General features: G+C 35.2%; 1 protein-coding gene across 2 annotated transcripts in view; it reads right to left on the bottom strand.

The window, feature by feature from the left end:
• FBXO11 (F-box protein 11) overlaps positions 1-18,905 on the bottom strand; it is a 93,036-nt gene that overhangs the window by 2,357 nt on the left and 71,774 nt on the right. For both annotated transcript variants that reach the window (XM_058551289.1, XM_058551287.1), the window contains exons 8-19: positions 18,445-18,551; positions 18,248-18,359; positions 18,043-18,149; positions 17,828-17,965; positions 8,155-8,372; positions 7,118-7,203; positions 6,112-6,206; positions 5,034-5,156; positions 4,860-4,945; positions 3,724-3,800; positions 3,490-3,633; positions 736-846 (exon numbers count right to left, since the gene is read on the bottom strand). In XM_058551289.1, coding sequence (XP_058407272.1) covers positions 736-846; positions 3,490-3,633; positions 3,724-3,800; positions 4,860-4,945; positions 5,034-5,156; positions 6,112-6,206; positions 7,118-7,203; positions 8,155-8,372; positions 17,828-17,965; positions 18,043-18,149; positions 18,248-18,359; positions 18,445-18,551 — 1,404 coding nt within the window. The remainder of the gene's footprint in view (positions 1-735; positions 847-3,489; positions 3,634-3,723; positions 3,801-4,859; positions 4,946-5,033; positions 5,157-6,111; positions 6,207-7,117; positions 7,204-8,154; positions 8,373-17,827; positions 17,966-18,042; positions 18,150-18,247; positions 18,360-18,444; positions 18,552-18,905) is intronic.

Here is an 18,905-nt window from a genome sequence, read left to right as displayed (position 1 = left end):
ATTATTTTTTAATTTCTTTGCAAACTATAAGAGGATAGTACCCAGAAGTATGTTTAGGTAGCAGCCAGTTTACATACTGAAGAGAAAAGCAGCTAGATAGTTATTTGGAATAATTAAAGTAATTGTCCTCTTCACTGGCAAAACGTTGAAATATATATGCATGATACCAGGAGTGGCTATACTTATGTCAGACAAAATAATCTTTCAGTCAGAATCTGTTCACAAGAGACAAGGAGGTCACTATATGTTGATACAGGGGCAACTCATCAAGAGGACATAAAAATTATAAATATGCTGCACTCAACATCGGAGCACCTAACTATATAAAATAAATATTAACAGAAACGTGGGGAGAAATTGAGAGTAATACAATAATAGGAGGGGACTTCATTACCCCACTTCACTTATCAAGATTAAAAAAAATGTGTTTGGGAGGCCAGAGGGCTTGAATTTATCTGTATTCGTAATGGAAGTACAAGCCTGCATTTATTCTATCCCAGTTAATATTTCATAATACTAATGAATAGCAAGAGCAATATTATAAGTTTGGCTTAGAGTGGAAGTATCCAGAACTTGGATTAGGTGCTCTCATAAGCGATTATTAATAGACAGGCATTCAGCCACTTTTGCAGCACACTTTGCACACCTTTAGTTATTAAGCAAAAGAGAATTAATATACTAATAAGCAAACACTTTATCAAAAATAAGCTACAGGTAAGAAAAGAAAATACAAACCTGCAGCAAATCCATCAAATATTCTGTTTTTCCTTAAGACTGGATGACTATTAGTGCTGATGAGAACACCTGCTTGAGCATTCCTGAAAATATCATTTTCTTCAAGGAGACCTATAATAGAATATTTCCTCAGATTAAGGCTAATGCATATGACAAATTTTACTAGCCCTTTTGGTGGTATTTAGGTTTTCTTTTAGTTTCTTATTAACTGCATTGTAAAATTCACAGTATTAATTTTTCAGCTAAAAAGAAAGCTTTAGTAATTCAGAGCTATTTGGGTAGGATTTAACCAAAAATTGCTAAAAATGGTAGGTAACCATTCTAACCAATCAACTGGAAAGTTCCATGGTAGCAGGGACCATGTCTAGTTTACTCACATGGCATCCCCAGTGCCTGGCACATAGTTGATTCTCGCTGAATTAAAATTAATTCCTTTGCAATATTTTTAGAACTTTTGCACACTCAATGTTTTAGTCCAAGCCCTGATATTTCTGGCCACTATTACTATAATTGCTTGGTCAATTTTCTTTACTCCAGTCTCTGCTGCTATATTTTTCCCAGTTTCTTACAGATCTATCATGTCCCTTTTTCTGCTTCAAGAACTACTTTGAGTAAAGTTTAAAATTCAGTTGCCATTTAAAACCTTTAAAAACATTCCCCTAACCTACTCCTTTGTTTCACTACATTACCTATGCTGTGAATATGCTATACATTTTTATCCCTAATGTCTTTGGTCTATATTATTTCTTCTTCCTGGAATAACCTGTACTCTTTCTTTCTACTGTCACTTCCTCTGGGAGGTTTTCAGTTTCCCTCCATCAAAATTATATAATTCTGGCAGTATAACATAATGATTAAGAGTAGGCTGAGGACTCAGACTTCGTTTTTTTTTTTTGTGAGGAAGATCGGCCCTGAGCTAACATCTGCCAATCCTCCTTTTTGCTGAGGAAGACTGGCCCTGGGCTAACATCCGTGGCCATCTTCCTCTACTTTATATGGGATGCTGCCACAGCATGGCTCGACAAGCGGTGCGTTGGTGCGCGTCCGGGATCCGGACCGGTGAACCCCGGGCCGCTGCAGCGGAGCGCGAGCACTTAACCGCTTGTGCCACCGGGCCAGCCCCAGGAATCAGACTTCTGATCTTCAAATACTGATTCTACCACTTAACTAGCTCTGAGTGGGCAAATTACTTACCTTCTCTTTGTCTCAGTTTCCCTATCTGTAAAATGGGCAGAATAGCATCTACCACATATGGTTATTATGAAGAATAAATGAGTTAATACATGTAAAAGTACATAGCACTAAATAAGTATTAGCCTATAAAAGCTTTTACTTATGTACAGTGAATTATAATTAGTTGTCTACTAGTGTTTCTCTGCTCCCTGAAGATGTGAAACATGTTTTTATTTCTCTAGACATTTGACCCGTCTGTGGTACTTCACAGTATTGATTTCTAAATTCCTTTTCCTTGCCTCTAATCTTGCATATGTCCACTACAACCTCTTCAAGTGCTACTGCTAAGATCTAGTCCAAACTCTCTACTGCATATAATACAAAGCCTCTTATGATTTGGCTCCGCTCCCTTTCCAGCCCCAATTTTCAGTACCTCTTCTCTTACTACACCACTCTGTTTCCTTTCGACTTTTGTTTATAATGTGCCACTCAATGGAGTTACAAACTTTCTGGATGTACTACTGTTTTATTCACCACTATATGTTTAACATCTGTATCACAGTGGTTGGTACTGAGGTGTTCAATTAGTAAATATGTACAGAACAAATGAAAAGAGTGAAATTATCATGCTTTCTATACTTGGAATGGCCTGCTCTCCCCGCCCACCCCACACCCCATTTACCAGTGAATACTATTTTTCAAGACACAGCTCAAGAGTCATTTTACTCCATGAAACTTTTCTCAACACCTTAGAAATAAAACTGATCATTCTGTATTGTGTTTCCTCATTATATCTTGTAAAGACTCCTATAAGAGATATGTCACTATTGAATTACTAGATTATAAGCTCCTTGAGACTTTATGTCATTAATGGAATCATCACTGCTTGGTTGTAACAGTAAATTTTGTTGATTAAATCTTGGTATGTTAGAGTAATATCTAGCTATCCTTCCATATAAGATATGTACAATGTTGGGTTACTAACATTTCAGAAATGGTGATAAATTTGCATTCAACATTCTCGTCCAGTCTCTTTATGAACAACATGTATTTGCAAGGGGCAGGGACTGGAACTTTTGCTTCAAAGCAAAGTGAGTTGACCTTTACGGTTACTAAACCAGGCACACCTCAGCTTCACTAATTCCATTCTCCAACAAACACAGCTGTAAACAGGTACAAAGCAATACTTATTTACTATAGATATTTTCATATATTTACAGACCAATTAATTTCTCACATCTAGTTCTATAACTTGACTTTGAAGTTTATTATAATCGTATCACTGTTCTGAATAATAAAAGGTCCAGAGAGGATGTAAACAAATTCTGTACCTTAAAAAAGCCTTACTAACAACTGGTACACTCAAGGTGGCTACAAGAGGAAAAGAAAAATTCTGTAAACATTTGTCTCCTTTAACTGTAGGCACTAATCTAAACCACCTCAAGACCTGATACGGAAAAAGACGGAGATTCACTCATTTATTAAATAATTTACATTAGTTGGCAATGTCGCTGATCATTAAAGATATGGAAGAATAATGGAAAACTGGGTTTTTTACTAATGCAAAATTAACAACAATACCTCGACCCCCATTAAATATACAGATGCCACCATCTCTTCCATCATGGATTTTATTTCTTCTTAGTGTAGGATTACTATCTGTCTTAATCCAGACTCCAGCCATTGCATTGTCAAATATTTCATTGTCTTCTATACAGCCTAGACCTATAAATGTAAAAATTTAGGTTATGTTATTTAGAAAGTATATTTCCAAAGACTATCAGCACTGAGAGAACGATGAAAGATTAAACATACCAGAATTATAAACCAGAATTCCACCATTCTGTCCTCCCCAGATTTTGTTGCGTCTAATTTTGGGGTTGCTTCCAGTCCTATGAATAGAAAATAATGCCATTTCAATTGCCTCTACTCCCGTATGCCATGTTAGATGAGGTAACAGTGGAAATATACAATAGAGTCCTTCCAGATGCTCTGAGAAGTCTGTCACTAAAGAAACTGGTTTAATTTTGCTTAATTCTACTTCCCATACAACACACTTAACTATAGATTATATTATTACTATAAGAGTCTCCTAATAGGTAAACTAAACTGAGAAGGTTAGATTAAATATTATTATATACTCCCCTCATATGTAAAATGAAGGGCTGAATTATATGATTAGGATTACTCAGGTTCCACGAACTGTTAAAATACAGGAAAGAGGGGTGTAAAAAACTATCAATTTTACAGAAATAGCATAAAAACAGAAGCTTCCGTGTACTGAGTACCTACAACAAGCCAGGTATAGCTGATAAGTATTTTTTTTTAAAGATACTTTTATTTTATTTATTTATTTATTTTTGTGAGGAAGATCAGCCCTGAGCTAACATCCGTGCTAATCCTCCCTTTTTATGCTGAGGAACACTGGCTCTGAGCTAACATCTATTGTCAATCCTCCTCCTTTTTTTCCCCCAAGGCCCCAGTAGATGGTTGTTTATGTCATAGTTGCACATCCTTCTAGTTGCTGTATGTGGGACACAGCCTCAGCATGGCCGGAGAAGCACTGCATCGGTGTGCGCCTGGGATCCGAACCTGGGCCGCCAGCAGCAGAGTGCGTGCACTTAACCGCTAAGCCACGGGGCCGGCCCATTCACAAGTATTTTTATATAGCCTTCCCACTCTCCAAGTATTTGGAGTACACTGGCAGCTGACATTATTGTCATAGTGGATGACAGAACAGTGGAAATGAGCTCTTGTGGCCATTCGCTGCTGTCTCAGCTAGTCCAAGAAAAGTTTTATTTTGACAATTTAAGCCAAGAGTGCAACAGATGTGACTATATATGCGAAAGGAGGGATAAAGACTGAGCGTTAAATAACAAGGAAATTTTTTCTACATACCCCACATACTCCCAACAGCCCCCCAAAAGAAAGCCAAATGTGAAAACATTTACCTTATCTGAACCCCTGAATACATATGATTATAGATATCATTGTCCTCTAGCACTCCATGTCCATTGTCATAAAAGTAAACACCAACCTAAAATTAAGAAAATTTTTTTTCAAATGACAATAAAGTGTTTTACAAAACAATATATTTCCCATACAAGAGTCCAAGATAATCTTACCTGCTTGCCACTGTGTATCCTGTTTCTTCTCAGTACTGGAGTGCTGCCAGTTGTCACCCAGACCCCAGCCAGAGTATTACTATAAACTTCATTCTCTTCTATTACACCTTGTCCTTTCTCATGCTAAATAAAAGTTACAGTGATTATAATATGTATCTTGTGTAAGTACTTTATAGTGTGTTCCTCCCTTTAAAGACAGTTATGTCAAAAAAATTTTTCAATTTTTGTTTTTTTCCTCTGGATAAGGAGGTAATGATAACATTCTTTTATGTAGCCTCTACATGAGTTTAAACTTTCTAAATTATTATATTGTTCTTTATGTGGTTTTGTACTTTTAAATCTATTTTAGTAAGAGAGTAGTAGCATTCAATTTTCTTTAGCAAAAGAACAACTTATTTCATTCTAAGAAGTATAACAAACTGAAGATCTCTCATTTCTTAAGTTAATAGTTATTTCAAACTTATCACTGGTGAAACAACTTCAAAATGATAAAGTCTCAGGTTACTGAAATTTTTATTTTTAGCAGAAGATTTAAGACACGGAAATTTCTAGAACTGTAAATAGAAATTAGAGCCACAACTGGCATTACACAAAGACCTTGCTGAAATTTCCCACATCTTTTTACTTGAATCAGTTGTAACAGTTTCAGATACCACGGTGACAGAAGACAGGACTAACACACAAGTTTTAAAATTTTGTAAGATGCTCAATTGTGTTTCAATATAAATTCAAATGAAAAATTGGCTTTTTCAAAAGACAAAAATATTCAAGTCTAGTATTACTAGTACTTTCAGTGACATTATGATTTTACCTAATACTTTTGGAAAATTTCAGAGACTCACACAGTAGTCACATTGGCAAAATTCCAGTGTAACACATATACCTCAGATTGCTAATCAGTTATGAGTTCAGCCCATATTGCCAATTATAATTAAAGACTTTATGTCTAAATATTAAAGAAAGTCATAAATTTATACTCTAAAATTTGAATATGGCCTACCTAAAGCTAGACATAATTCTGCCCCCCCAACTTTTCTCCCCTGGTTTTGATGCATGAGAACTGTATTTATTAACTTACCACATAAATCCCACCATGCTGGCCATCGTGAATTTTGTTATGCCGAACAATTGGACAACTGTTTGTCCTAATCTGAATTCCTGCTAATGCATTGCCTATTTAAAAATGAAAGTTACAATATCAACATAAAGAGCCTAGTGGAACATAGTTAAGCATTTTACATTATGCAGTTGTTAAAATTCTTACTAGAATTTTAGTAAAAGCACGATTCTATAAAATATGCCATATTAAGAACGATACTTACAGCCTATGAGCACTACAAGACAAAACTAAGAGAACTAGGAGTATAAAAAGCAGCAGCAGGATTGTGGGCAGTACAGGTATAATGATCAGAGTAGAGACTTTGGAGCCAGGCTGCCAAGTTTTGAATCCTAGGAATTCTACCTACTTCCTGTGTGACTTGGAGTAAGTTATTTAACCTCCTTGTGCCTTTGTTTCCTGATCAATAAGTGGGGGATATTTAAAAGTGTCTACTTCACAGGGTTGATGTGAATACTATATGACTTAATTCAGTTAAGGTGCTCAGAGCAGTGCCTGGCACTGAGTATGCTTTATGTAAGTATTATCTAGTTAAGCGTTAGCAAAAGGGAAAGTCCAGGAACATATCAGTGTCTAGCACATAGATATCTAATAATTGTTCGCTGAATTAATACCTCAAAAGTTTTAATGAGGAATAAGTAGTTTCGCTTTATAGTTAGTCCCAAAGTGTATTAAACTATACCAAAGAAATAATTTATTAATTGTTAAACAATGGAGTGAGTCTAAGGAAGCTGTACTCTTTGAGACCAGAGTTTTATTTATATCTTCATTCCATTCTGACACAGTGCCTGGTACACAGTAGGTACTCAGTAAATGTTTGTTAAGTGAATAATCACAGAATAATCTTTATTGAGAATTTAAAGAAATTGGATCAGTTCTACTTGGATGGTTTCAAAGTGGTCCATTTTGCTAATGTCAGAAAACAGGCCAAGCTCTAAAATTTTACAGAACAAAACCACATGCTTACCATAAATGTCATTTCCTTCAATAAGGCCTCGTCCATCACCAAAGATGTAAACTCCCCCTTGATTTCCATTAAATATGGAATTCCCCCTATAATTACATGAAATAATAAAAAATAAGCATCTACTCAGCAAAACTTGTTTTAAACAATTAATTGTAAGGCCACTCACAGTCATGTGACCTTGGAAAATTATTTAACTTCTGTGGACCTCAGTTTCCTAATCTGTAAAATGAAGGACTCAGACCCGATGATTTCTAAATTTCCTTCTAGTTCTTTCTAAGACTTAAAGCTTTGGAAAAGCCACTTCGAATTTGAGACAAAAATTCCCCTCACAACAGCTAACACATTCAAAAGGACTTTTTTTTTTTTAACCTGATCTAGAAATATTTGCTGAATATTAACAAGATGGAAATCCCATAATCTACTTTCATATAGCCAGTGGAAAATAAACTTTGACAATTAAAAATAATTCATGGTCTTTGATTAAATCATAACAGCTCTGTTCTCCAGTCTTCAATGCCTTGAATACTAGATCTGGTTGTTTCCTTACTGTAGCCAGAGGGAGTGGTAGGAACTACTAAAAGAAAAGTGACAGCTTGAAGTTTTGACTTTTTATTATTCTTGGTCTCTCTGGCCATAAATCTTTGAGTAATTAGTTTCCTGAGTTATTCTATCTGCTGACTCTCAAAAAAAAAAAAAAAGAAGACAAGGTCATTCAGGTTCCAAGGGAAAGTCACAGCCCTATTTACTCATCTGTAATGCAGTTTGATGAATTTAAAATAAAAATCATAGCATTTGCAATTGTTCATAAAATAATATCATGCATGGCTTAGGTCACTAATAAAAAACAAACAGAACACCCAAAAATAAATGCAATATCTATGCTCATTCAGATGCACAGACTTTTACTAGGAAAATCTATTTCACAGTAGTCAGGTGTCTAGGAAAAACATTAAGAGTGAAAGCTAAGTATCTTGACTTTTCTTATAACAAAACATAAAGTGAAAAAGTAATTTCCACCCATAATTATATATAAATACCTTATTGTTGGGTCACTATTTGAGGTAATCCATACACCTGCAAAATTGTTTGCATAGATTTTGTTCTCTATGAATTGTCCTCTTCCTTTCTCATGGACATATATTCCTCCAGTCTGCCCATGATGAATTTCACATCGAACCACTGTGGGGTTAGCATAGGCTTTTACTTCAAAGCCTGCTATCCTGTTCCTGTGTATGTTGCAACTTTCAAAGTAACCCTGAAAAATAAAGAAATTAAACCTGTAGGTAAGGCTACTTTCCAAAAAGAAATGACATTAAAAAAACCTTTTTAGTATATACCTCAAAATTAAGTATCAAAAATGTTCGACAGTAAGAATGAAACACAGATAGATATACAATAAATTTAAAATGATAAACATGGAAGGAAACAGGTTTATGTGTTTTAGTAAAACAGAGAACTGCAAATCCTCTAATTAGTCTGAGTACATTCAAAGCCAGGAAAGAAAAATAGGGAAAGATTTATTCAATAAATACAAATAAATAAGTATATATATATCCTTCACCAAAAGACTTATAAGTATTAAAGAAAATAAACCCTCGTAGCCTTAAAAATGTCCCAAGAAATCAACTTCTAAAATGTTGACCTAAGGACAAAATCAGAGACTACTTGACAAAGACATACAAAATAATGTTCATCTTAGCCCAATAACAGGGAACTGGCTAAAGAGAATGTTTTTGAAGACTTATGCTTATGCTGTACAGCTATCACGTTAAATGAAAAGAACAGTATATACTTCAAGATAGTACAGTATATACTTCAAGATAGTATACGTTAAGTATGATCTCAATTTTATTTAAAGAAAACTTGAAGGATGAAACAAAAATATGACAGTGTGATTATCTGAGTAATGGTACTATGGATGATTTTTGTATCCTCTATACTTCTCTGAATTTAAATTTTCTATAAGGGACATGCTTTACTTATTTTATAATGAGAATAAAAGTTACTGTAATACTGATATCCTAAGTTCTAAGACTCAATCAAGACCGAATATTAAGAGAAAAAAAATAAGAAACATAAAAGATAACACTTCTAAAAGCCATTTCATCCCCCTTTAACTGAATGTGCTCTCCTCTCTTCAAATACCCTTTAGCACTAAGTATTTTCTTATGCTACTTCCATGTCCTACCTTGTACTACTATTTCTATATTTGTCATATCCATTTCTACCTGATCGAAAGCTCCCAAAGAGAAAGGAAAATACCAACCAACTTCTGGAGCATCTATACAAGACTTCACACATAGCAAGCATTCAAGTAGGATTTGATGAACTTTTTGCTAAATCTAGTAGAAGTTAAAAACAGAATGTAATTCTGAATACTCTAGTACATTACATAATTAACTCCTTAAGAAAATGGACCTCTAAAACAACATTGAGAAGTAGTTTTCAGGTTTCATTTTCCACAAATAAAGTGCAAATTATCTATAACTTATATTTCTACATTTGGATTATAATCTTATTATTTTTTTTTTGAGGAAGATTGGCCCTGAGTTAACATCTGTTGCCAATCTTCCTCTTTTTTCTTTTTTCTCACCAAAGCCCCAGTATATCCTAGTTGTAGGTCCTTCTAGTTCTTCTACGTGGGACACTGCCTCAGCATGGCTTGATGAGCAGTGAGTAGATCCACGCCCCAGACCCGGGCTGGTGAACTCTGGACCGCTGAAGTGGAACATGCAAACCTAACTGCTACGCCACCGGGCCGGCCACATCTTATTCTTTTTTTAAAAAAACTGAGGATTACATCAAAAATACCTTCTTTAAATATAAAAAAGTTTTTTCTTCTTCGATTTTATACCAAATAAAAATGAACGTACACTGGGTGTATACACAGACTGTTATGACAAAGCTCAAAGAAACAAAAACAAATTTAAAAAGAGGCTAGACTAAAAGAATGTCAGATTGGTACGATTCAACATTTCTGATGTTATCATCATTGAGAAGGGAGTTCAATTAGTCTCTTAGTCTCTTTCCGCCAGGAGTTGAATGACATGTTAAACTCAGGAAAGAATGAACTGGGTATGCTCAATTCAGCTTCACCCTTTTCCTCATAGAAGTGAGCTGCCCTTAGGGAGTATGCCTTCTGCTACTACTCCACAAACACTGCCAGTGACTAAGTTGGTGAACCTATTTAATTTGGGGGTTGGTTCTCATTCTAAGCTGTATCCTCCAACTCAACCTTTCAGAATAATAAAGGTGATATTTCAGCCTCCTCATGCTACTTCATGGCTGTATTTCTTAATTTGTTCAGACTGTGGCAGGGAAAGGTGTGCTCTTTATTGGGCTTCTAGGAAGATTCCGTATAAGCCACTGTCATGTCCTGGTTATACTAGTTAAGCATAAAGCAGTGCAAGTATATTTTGCTATATATTGACTAAACATTATTCAAATACAAGGATGCTCTTTCTCTGTTTTCTTTGGGTTTTGGTTTTGCACAGTTAAAAGAGAGTCAATCAGATTTACAAGTTTATTAAGGGAAACAGCAACTCCCTCTCCTCATTTTCCCTTATCCAGAGGCCCCCACTTTCAATTCTTTTATATCTCATTCTTTTGATCTACCTCCGTATTTTTAAGTAAAGATTCGTATTGCTATATCTTGAGTTTACAGTTTTAGATATTACCTACTGACTTCCTACTATGGAATATGAGAATTTAGCTTTCCTATCTTTCTATGCCCTATTACACACATTCACATGCTGTATCCTTCCAATGTAGTTATATCACAATTTTGGTTAGATTAGTGTGTTATTCCGAGCTGACTCATAAAGTATAACTACATATTCTTTGCTGCACAACTTTTTGTTTTCCCTGAAGTATTTATCTTGTTGTTCTCCTTTGCTTAGATCTCTAGTGATAATTCTAGCTTAAACTTGCTACTAGTTGTTTAAATCACTTCTTACTATATTTACATTCACATTAGGTTTACCAATTTATCTTCCTAAATAAAAGATTTTATAAACTGCTCTAATCTGGACTGGATGCCCTGCTCGTAGCGTAGGCGCATGGTCATTTACCATATTGTAATTTAGATTAAGGGTTAAAAACATCCCCTAGTCCCATCAAAGACAGAGTTTGTAATCTGTACCTTTTGTTTTAGGGTAACTTTAGAGAAAAGAAAAGAACAAAAGAAAATTTTTCCTTCATGTTCTTAAAACCAGAAGCCTCTAACATTGTTTTAATTGTGATTCTATTACATTCAAAAAGCACAATGATTGACTGACATAGTTTTATAATTTTACAAGGAAACCTAACTCTTATTGTTACTGGTAAACGGTTCAGTTAAAGCAATACTGTATGATTTCCTTCATTAAGTAGTAGATAATAACAACAATAAACAAACACATAGGGACAGAGATTGGATTGGTGGTTACCAGAGGGGAAGGGGGGAGGGAGGAGGGTGAAAGGGATAATTTGGTACATGTGTGTGGTGGTGGGTTGTAATTAGTATTTTGGTGGTGAACATGATGTAATCTATGCAGAAATAGAAGTATAATGATGTACACCTGAAATTTATACAATGTTATAAACCAATGTTACTGCAATAAACAAAAAATTTAAAAAAAAAAAAAAAAAAGGTAATTTTGCTTTAAAATACATTTTAGGGGCCGGCCCTGTGGCGCAGTGGTTAAGTGCATGCGCTCTGCTGCTGGCAGCCCGGGTTTGGATTCCAGGCGTGTACCGTTGGAGCGCTTATCAAGCCATGCTGTGGTGGCGTCCCATAAAAAGTAGAGGAAGATGGGCACGGATGTTAGCTCAGGGCCAGTTTTCCTCAGCAAAAAGAGGAGGATTGGCACGGATGTTAGCTCAGGGCTGATCTTCCACACACACACACACACACACACACACAATAAATAAATAAATAAATAAATATTATAAAATACATTTTAATGGAATGCATCTGTTTTGTTAAGAGATGCCTTTAGTGCAAAATACTTTAATAATACAGAAACGTAAGTTAAATTTAGACAGAATTCTACTTTGCCTTTTAAGATGCAAACCACAAAAGCTCCAACATATATATATAAAACTCTAAAGGCAGGGACATCTTACCGGACAACCCCATATTATAAAATGATTTATTTTCGTGCCAGAAAATACCAGAATGCTAAGAGGCTTTTTCATATTTAAAATAAAACCTTTATGTTAACTTCTCGGCACAAGCATTTCTAAATCTCTGCTATCCATGTTACTGTAAATCTTTGAAAATTATTCTATCAAGTTAAAAACTTAACACTGATGATAAAAATAAAAGGTGAGATTAAGTATTTTTTCATTTTAAGTTTTTTGAAGTGAAAAAATCTTTATGAAATATGACAGACAAAAAAGGCATTTAAGAGTTTCTCTTAAAACTTTCCAAATAAAAGACTCATAAGTTTTTCTTGTTACCTCCTCGTTAACTGCCTAAAAGAATTCAGATAACACCACCTGTCTCAGGAAGTGTATCACCTTAGCATACATGAACTAGGTGGTAGACAGGGAGGAACCTAGAAAAAGCCTGTTTGTTGGGCTCCCCTCTGTGTTGTTCTGTTTCTGTGTGGCCAAACACTAGTACTCCAAATGTTTGCTCCTTTTCACCTACCTGTGACATGCCTTCCTTCCCTTTGAAGTCCCTGACTCTCCCCACTCCTCAACATCATCTTTTGTCTTTAGCTAAGGATCATACTAAAAATGAGGGCCTTCAGCCAATATGGTGAGTTACTCAGTTTTCCTGGGTTTCTCCCATGTATACATGTTAAACTTTTGTTTTTCTCCTGTTAATCTGTCTCATGTCAATTTAATTCTTAGACCACGCAGAAGAACCTAGAAAGGTAGAGGAAAACTTCTTCCTCCTCTAGAGTACTTACATAAACCCAGATGGTATAGCCTACTACACACCTAGGCTATACGGTACTAACCTTATGGGACCACTGTCATATATGTGGTCTGTCATTGACCAAAATGTCATTATATGGTACATGACTATACTGTGAAATCTGGATAAGGAAGAGTAGGGTGCTGAGAGCTAACAAATGTTACCTTAGACCTTCAGCAAGGTAATTACTCCCAAGTAACTGTAGGTTCTAATAAGCCTAGCCAATGATCTTCTACTAAAGTGATAAGATCTAGTGGCATGAACAGAGCATAAAAGCAGAAAGAAATACTCCCATAGCAATATTCTCATAGAAATAACTCAGGCACAAGAAGTAAATCTGAGGAAGAAAACACACTGATATGCAATTTCTGTCTAAAATTTGTTTCCTATCTAAGGGAGACTATCCAAAGTAAAGTGAAATGAAAGAAGAGAAACAGATTTCAACATAGAGAATCTGTCATCTGTCAAGAGTTAAATTCATAAATTTAAAATAAATGTCTGGGGCCGGCCCTTTGGCTTAGCGGTTAAGTGTATGCATTCCGCTACTGGCGGCCTGGGGTTCAGATCCCGGGCGCACACCGACGCACCGCTTCTCCGGCCGTGCTGAGGCAGCATCCCACATACAGCAACTACAACGTGCAACTACGACATACAACTATCTACCGGGGCTTGGGGGGAAACAAAAGGAGGAAGATTGGCAATAGATGTTAGCTCAGAGCCGGTCTTCCTCACCAAAAAGAGGAGGATTAGAATGGATGTTAGCTCAGGGCTGATCTTCCTCACAAAAAAATAAATAAATAAAATAAAATAAAATAAATGTCTCAAAAATTTTACAGCAATTTGGCACTGCTATGACATTTTAATTTTATTTAAAAAAAAAAACCCACTGCAATAGACTGAATATTAAACAAAAAAATATAAATGGGGAACTGTGAATATTAATAGAAAAATTATTTTTAGGAGTGAGATTGGCATTGTGGTTATATGTAGGAAAGAAAAAAGAATCCCCATCTTTTAAAGATACATGCTGAAATATTTATTGATGAAATGATGTCCAGGATTTGCTTCAAAATAATCCAGAGAGTAAAGAATAAATGAGGAGGTACAGATGAAACAAAATTGGCCATGAGTTGATAGTTGCTGAAGATGGAGGATGGGTACATGGGGATTCATTATACTATTCTCTCCACTTTTATGTATATTAGGAAGATTCCATAAAACAAAAATACATTAAAAAATTAGAGATAAAAACCATACCGGAAACAAAACAGAAAAAGAGAGAAAACTATGGAGACATAGGAAGGGACACAGATTTGAGAAAAATCACACAAAACTTAAAGGAAAAGAACACAGCAACATAAATAATAGAGATGATAGCCAAGTTACTAAAGAAAGGAACATATGCAACTGAAAAATAGTAAGATAACACAACATTAACAACAACAAAAATCTACAGATGGATACTGAAGTAGAAAAGCAAATCACCACCAGAAAGAAAAAAAACCCACAATGATTTCAGACTTCTCAGCCACACTCAATGCTAGAAATATAAAAATGACTACAGAATCCTGAGAGAAAGTAAGTATCATCAAAACTGTCTACTCAGGGCGCCTATCCCATGGCCTAGTGGTTAAGTTTAGCACTGTGCGCTTCGGCGGCCCAGGCTCAGTTCCTGGGTGCGGACCTATACCCCTTGTCGGCAGCCATGCTGTGGTGGCAACCCACATACAGAATAGAGGAAGACTGGAACGGATGTTAGCTCAGGGCAAATCTTCCTCAAGAAAAAATAAAGAAAAAAACCTGTATATTCAGTTAGGTTAAAAGGTAACAGGTAGGCATTCTCAAGTGGCAAGAATTCAAGCTACAATACCTATAAACCCTTCTTTAAAAAAAAAATTGCTAGATGACTAAACTCAACCATACCAAGACTGAAACAAAATAAAAAAACTTAGGAATGGAGAAACTGTGATAAAAGGACTAAAGGTAAATAAATATAGAGTAAATATAGACCACTAACTACAGGAATGTAAATGTTATAAACCTTTACAAAGGAAAAAAAAGAATATAAATGATGGGGTGAAGATAGGTCAAAATATAAAGCATGTTTATTCCTCATTTTTCATAGGGGAGTTCATACCTTATTCTAAAGTTTAAACATGTAGTCAACAAACTCTAGAGTCATACCCTTTGAAATCCTAGAATTGTCTTTTATACTGGGAATGTAGTATTTTTCCAAAAAAATTAATTTCTTTAAAAAAGAAAGAGCAGAAAATCTTTTATGATTCATTCTTACAAATACAGGAATTTAAATGCAAAGTATTTAGTCATAGACAAGGAAAAGGAAAGAAAATTTCAGAGAACAAACAATAAATATAAATATATTTAGACATAGAGGACATAAAGAAACTAGTTTTAAATGTTTATTCTGATATTCTTTGAAGTTCCATAGAAAACAAAATCAAATTTTAAAAAGGTTATCCTTAGTGATGGCAGCCCATGATTGGTAGGATGACAACGCAGAGAAGACAAGCCAAAAGAATATTTGGAATGGAAGAACATTCTACCAAAGGATTTTAAAGAATTGTGTCACAATACTAAAACAGAAGATAAGCCCAAGATATGCTTTATTTCCATCCTTCCCTTACAAATTCATAATACTTTACAAATCTCTTCATTAATCCTTAATGGGAATATCTATCTATAGTGTTGCCTAGAGTTGTTTTTTATTTAAAGTTCAAAATTTATAAACCCAAATCTATAAAAAATTAACTGTATCGGGGTGTGTGATGAGGAGTAAATTATGACGATGAACTTTAGTAAGCGACCATCACCACAGGTCTTTTAAAAATGAGGAAATGTACTCAGGTTAAAATTATCTCGGCACCTCAAATCATTTGTGAATGAGACCAGAGGCATGCATAAATATGATACTTAAATTGTATGTAACTCTGGGGCAATGTCTAAAGGCAACATAGGCAAAGAAATACTAACACAGAATAGTTCCATTACAAAATGCGAGTTCCATTTAGGAACTGTAGCCAATAACAACCCTCTAAGGGAGGACAAATTCTCAAGACTCATATATTTTGACATCCTCCATACCTCTGCCCAGACTTCTCAATTCCCATGATCTCCTACACCCTTCCCCACTCTTTGGGAAAAAAAGCTACAACTTGCAACAAAATGTCAATTTCTTTATTCCAGCTGGAGAAGGGCAAGTGGTCATCTTCACTCTTCTTTCTTACCTATAGGCCCAAGCTATAGCCTGAGTTGTAAGTGAATGTTTTTCTCAGGTTACAGTTGCCCCAGGAATATGATGAACTGGATGGTCTGAAACTACTGAGGTCTAATCAGAACTTGATAAAAGGGTACTTCCTCAGGGTCTAGTTCAGTTTTAAAAAAAGAGTTCTGCATTAGGGTTTTAGGCACCAACAATGAAAACAAAAAATCTCCTTTGCTAGTCAACAATTTGTATATGTGAATCCAATGGTCGTAAGTTGCTTGATTAATTTATCATATAACAGCAATAAAACTTCACCATAACCCCCATCTGCCACCATGTCACCACCTCCTCTCCTATCTCTGACTCCTTAACAAAAAATGTTGCCAATCGGTACTAGGACTTGAAAATTACCTCAACGAGAATTACACATTAAATGAAAAGAATAGCTAAATATACACCCAAAAACATTATTTTGAAATGTGGCCTAAGAGAACTCAAAAAATCATATCTCTAGAAAAACTGTATAAAACGACATAGTAGTATTTAATAATTTTATTTGTTTATTTTTCCCCCCCAAAGCCCCAGTAGATAGTTGTATGTCATAGTTGCACATCTTTCTAGTTGCTGTGAGACGCGGCCTCAGCATGGCGGGAGAAGCGGTGCGTCGGTGTGCACTCAGGATCCGAACCCGGGCCGCCAGCAGCAGAGTGCGCGCACTTAACCACTAAGCCACGGGGCCAGCCCAACATGGTAGTATTTAAAACATAACAGCATCCACAAAGATGCCTAATTAACTGCTGCATAACAGATTTATTTATTTATTTATTTTTAATTAATTAATTAATTTATTTTTGTAAGGAAGATCAGCCCTGACATCCATGCCAATCCTCCTCTGTTTTGCTGAGGAAGACTGGCCCTGGGCTAACATCTGCGCCCATCTTCCTCCACTTTGTATGGGAGGCCGCCACAGCATGGCCTGACAAGCAGTGCATTGGTGCGCGCCTGGGATCCGAACCTGGGCTGCCAGCAGCGGAGTGTGCGCACTTAACCACTACCCCATGGGGCCAGCCCCTGCATAACAGTTTTAGAAGTGATATTTTATTATCACTCTATTATTAAAGTTTTGCCAGTTAAAAAAATTCTAAGAGGAATAAAATAGAAGTCAAGCTAATGATGAAACCATTATTTCTCAAAGTGTAGTCTACAAACAATCTGCATTAAACTCACTTGCAGTACTTATTAAAAACGAATATGTTGGGCCCCATCCTTGAAAATTCTGATTTATTATATCTGAGTGATTTTTACACACACTTAGATTTGAGAAATACTGGATTAGACAATACTCGTCTCAAAGATCACATCAATTCCCTAAGGATTCCATCTTTTCTACATGTGTATAATGTTAGATCCATGAATTAACAGAATGAACATTGCGTACTGATTTTAAAATATAATGCTGAAATCTCTTTAAATCTATACTCTTCACTTCAGGCAGTTTGATGATGAGAAAAATGCTGAAATCTATTTGAAATTTAACTGATACAAAGGCAGTTTTTCTATTAAGAATAAATGTTCTTACCATGCCATGATCAAATGTGAACACACCAACGTCACGTCCATGATGAATATGATTCCGTCTAATAATTGGGTTTCCATGATTTTTAACCCAAATCCCAGCTAAAGCATTATTGGAAATTTCATTATCCTCATATATTCCCTATAATAATCAGAAATAAACATTAGTAGAGCTTTAAAAAAAATTAAAAAAGAAAAAAATCCATAAAATTTAAATACCTGGGCATGATCTGTTATATAAAGTCCAACATTTTCACAGTCGCTGATGTTACAGTGCTTGATGGTGGGACATGCTCCTTGACCACTAACACATACTGCAGAGCCAACTGTAAAAAAAAAAAAAAACAAAAAATGTTTATTTAAAAATCTATTGGGCAACAACACGGTGACTCATTTTATAATAAAACATAAAGGAAACACTAACCTGTACATGTACTTCGGATGATACAGTGATCAATAATAGGGCTACAATTTACTGTAATCTCTAAGCAGTGGTGTGCATTGTGGTGTTGAGCAGATTTGTCATCAGGGTTAAACTGAAAAGTAGAAATTTTGATTGAAATAAACCACCAGTGCCTTAAGGATTTCAACATATATATTTTAAATCTTAAAATTTCTTACCCTTATTGTCATATATCCAACATAAGCATCCTCAGAACCTTCCATAAAGACGAAGGTTGAATCTCTAGTGTTTTCAATTATAACTTTGTCTGCTACTTTTCCAGGTGCTGTGGAGAAGATATTTTAAAGCATATTACCTTTATCAGGCAGATGAAATGCAAGTAAAAAATTACTTTTTTAATCAGTAAAAATACTCTGCCATAAAACTAGTAACACAATAGAACCCTTCTGTTTTTAAGTTGGGTACTTTTTTTTTGGAGGGGAAATTTTAAAAAACATTAGTATTGAGTAGATAGGACTAACATTCATTTTATCAGATAACTATGTTTCACTGGCCTTTACTACAAGCAGTCATATTTAATGTGGATATTATTTGAATACTATTATACTTATATCCATGTATAATCAAACTTCCAATAAGATTCAACTACAAAGAGTATTTAGTACCAAATGCAATGGCA

This window comes from Diceros bicornis, chromosome 12 (assembly GCF_020826845.1).
Source record: "Diceros bicornis minor isolate mBicDic1 chromosome 12, mDicBic1.mat.cur, whole genome shotgun sequence".
NCBI lineage: Eukaryota > Metazoa > Chordata > Mammalia > Perissodactyla > Rhinocerotidae > Diceros > Diceros bicornis.
Note: the sequence above shows the minus strand (reverse complement) of the source record. Positions and strands in the feature narration are given on the sequence as shown.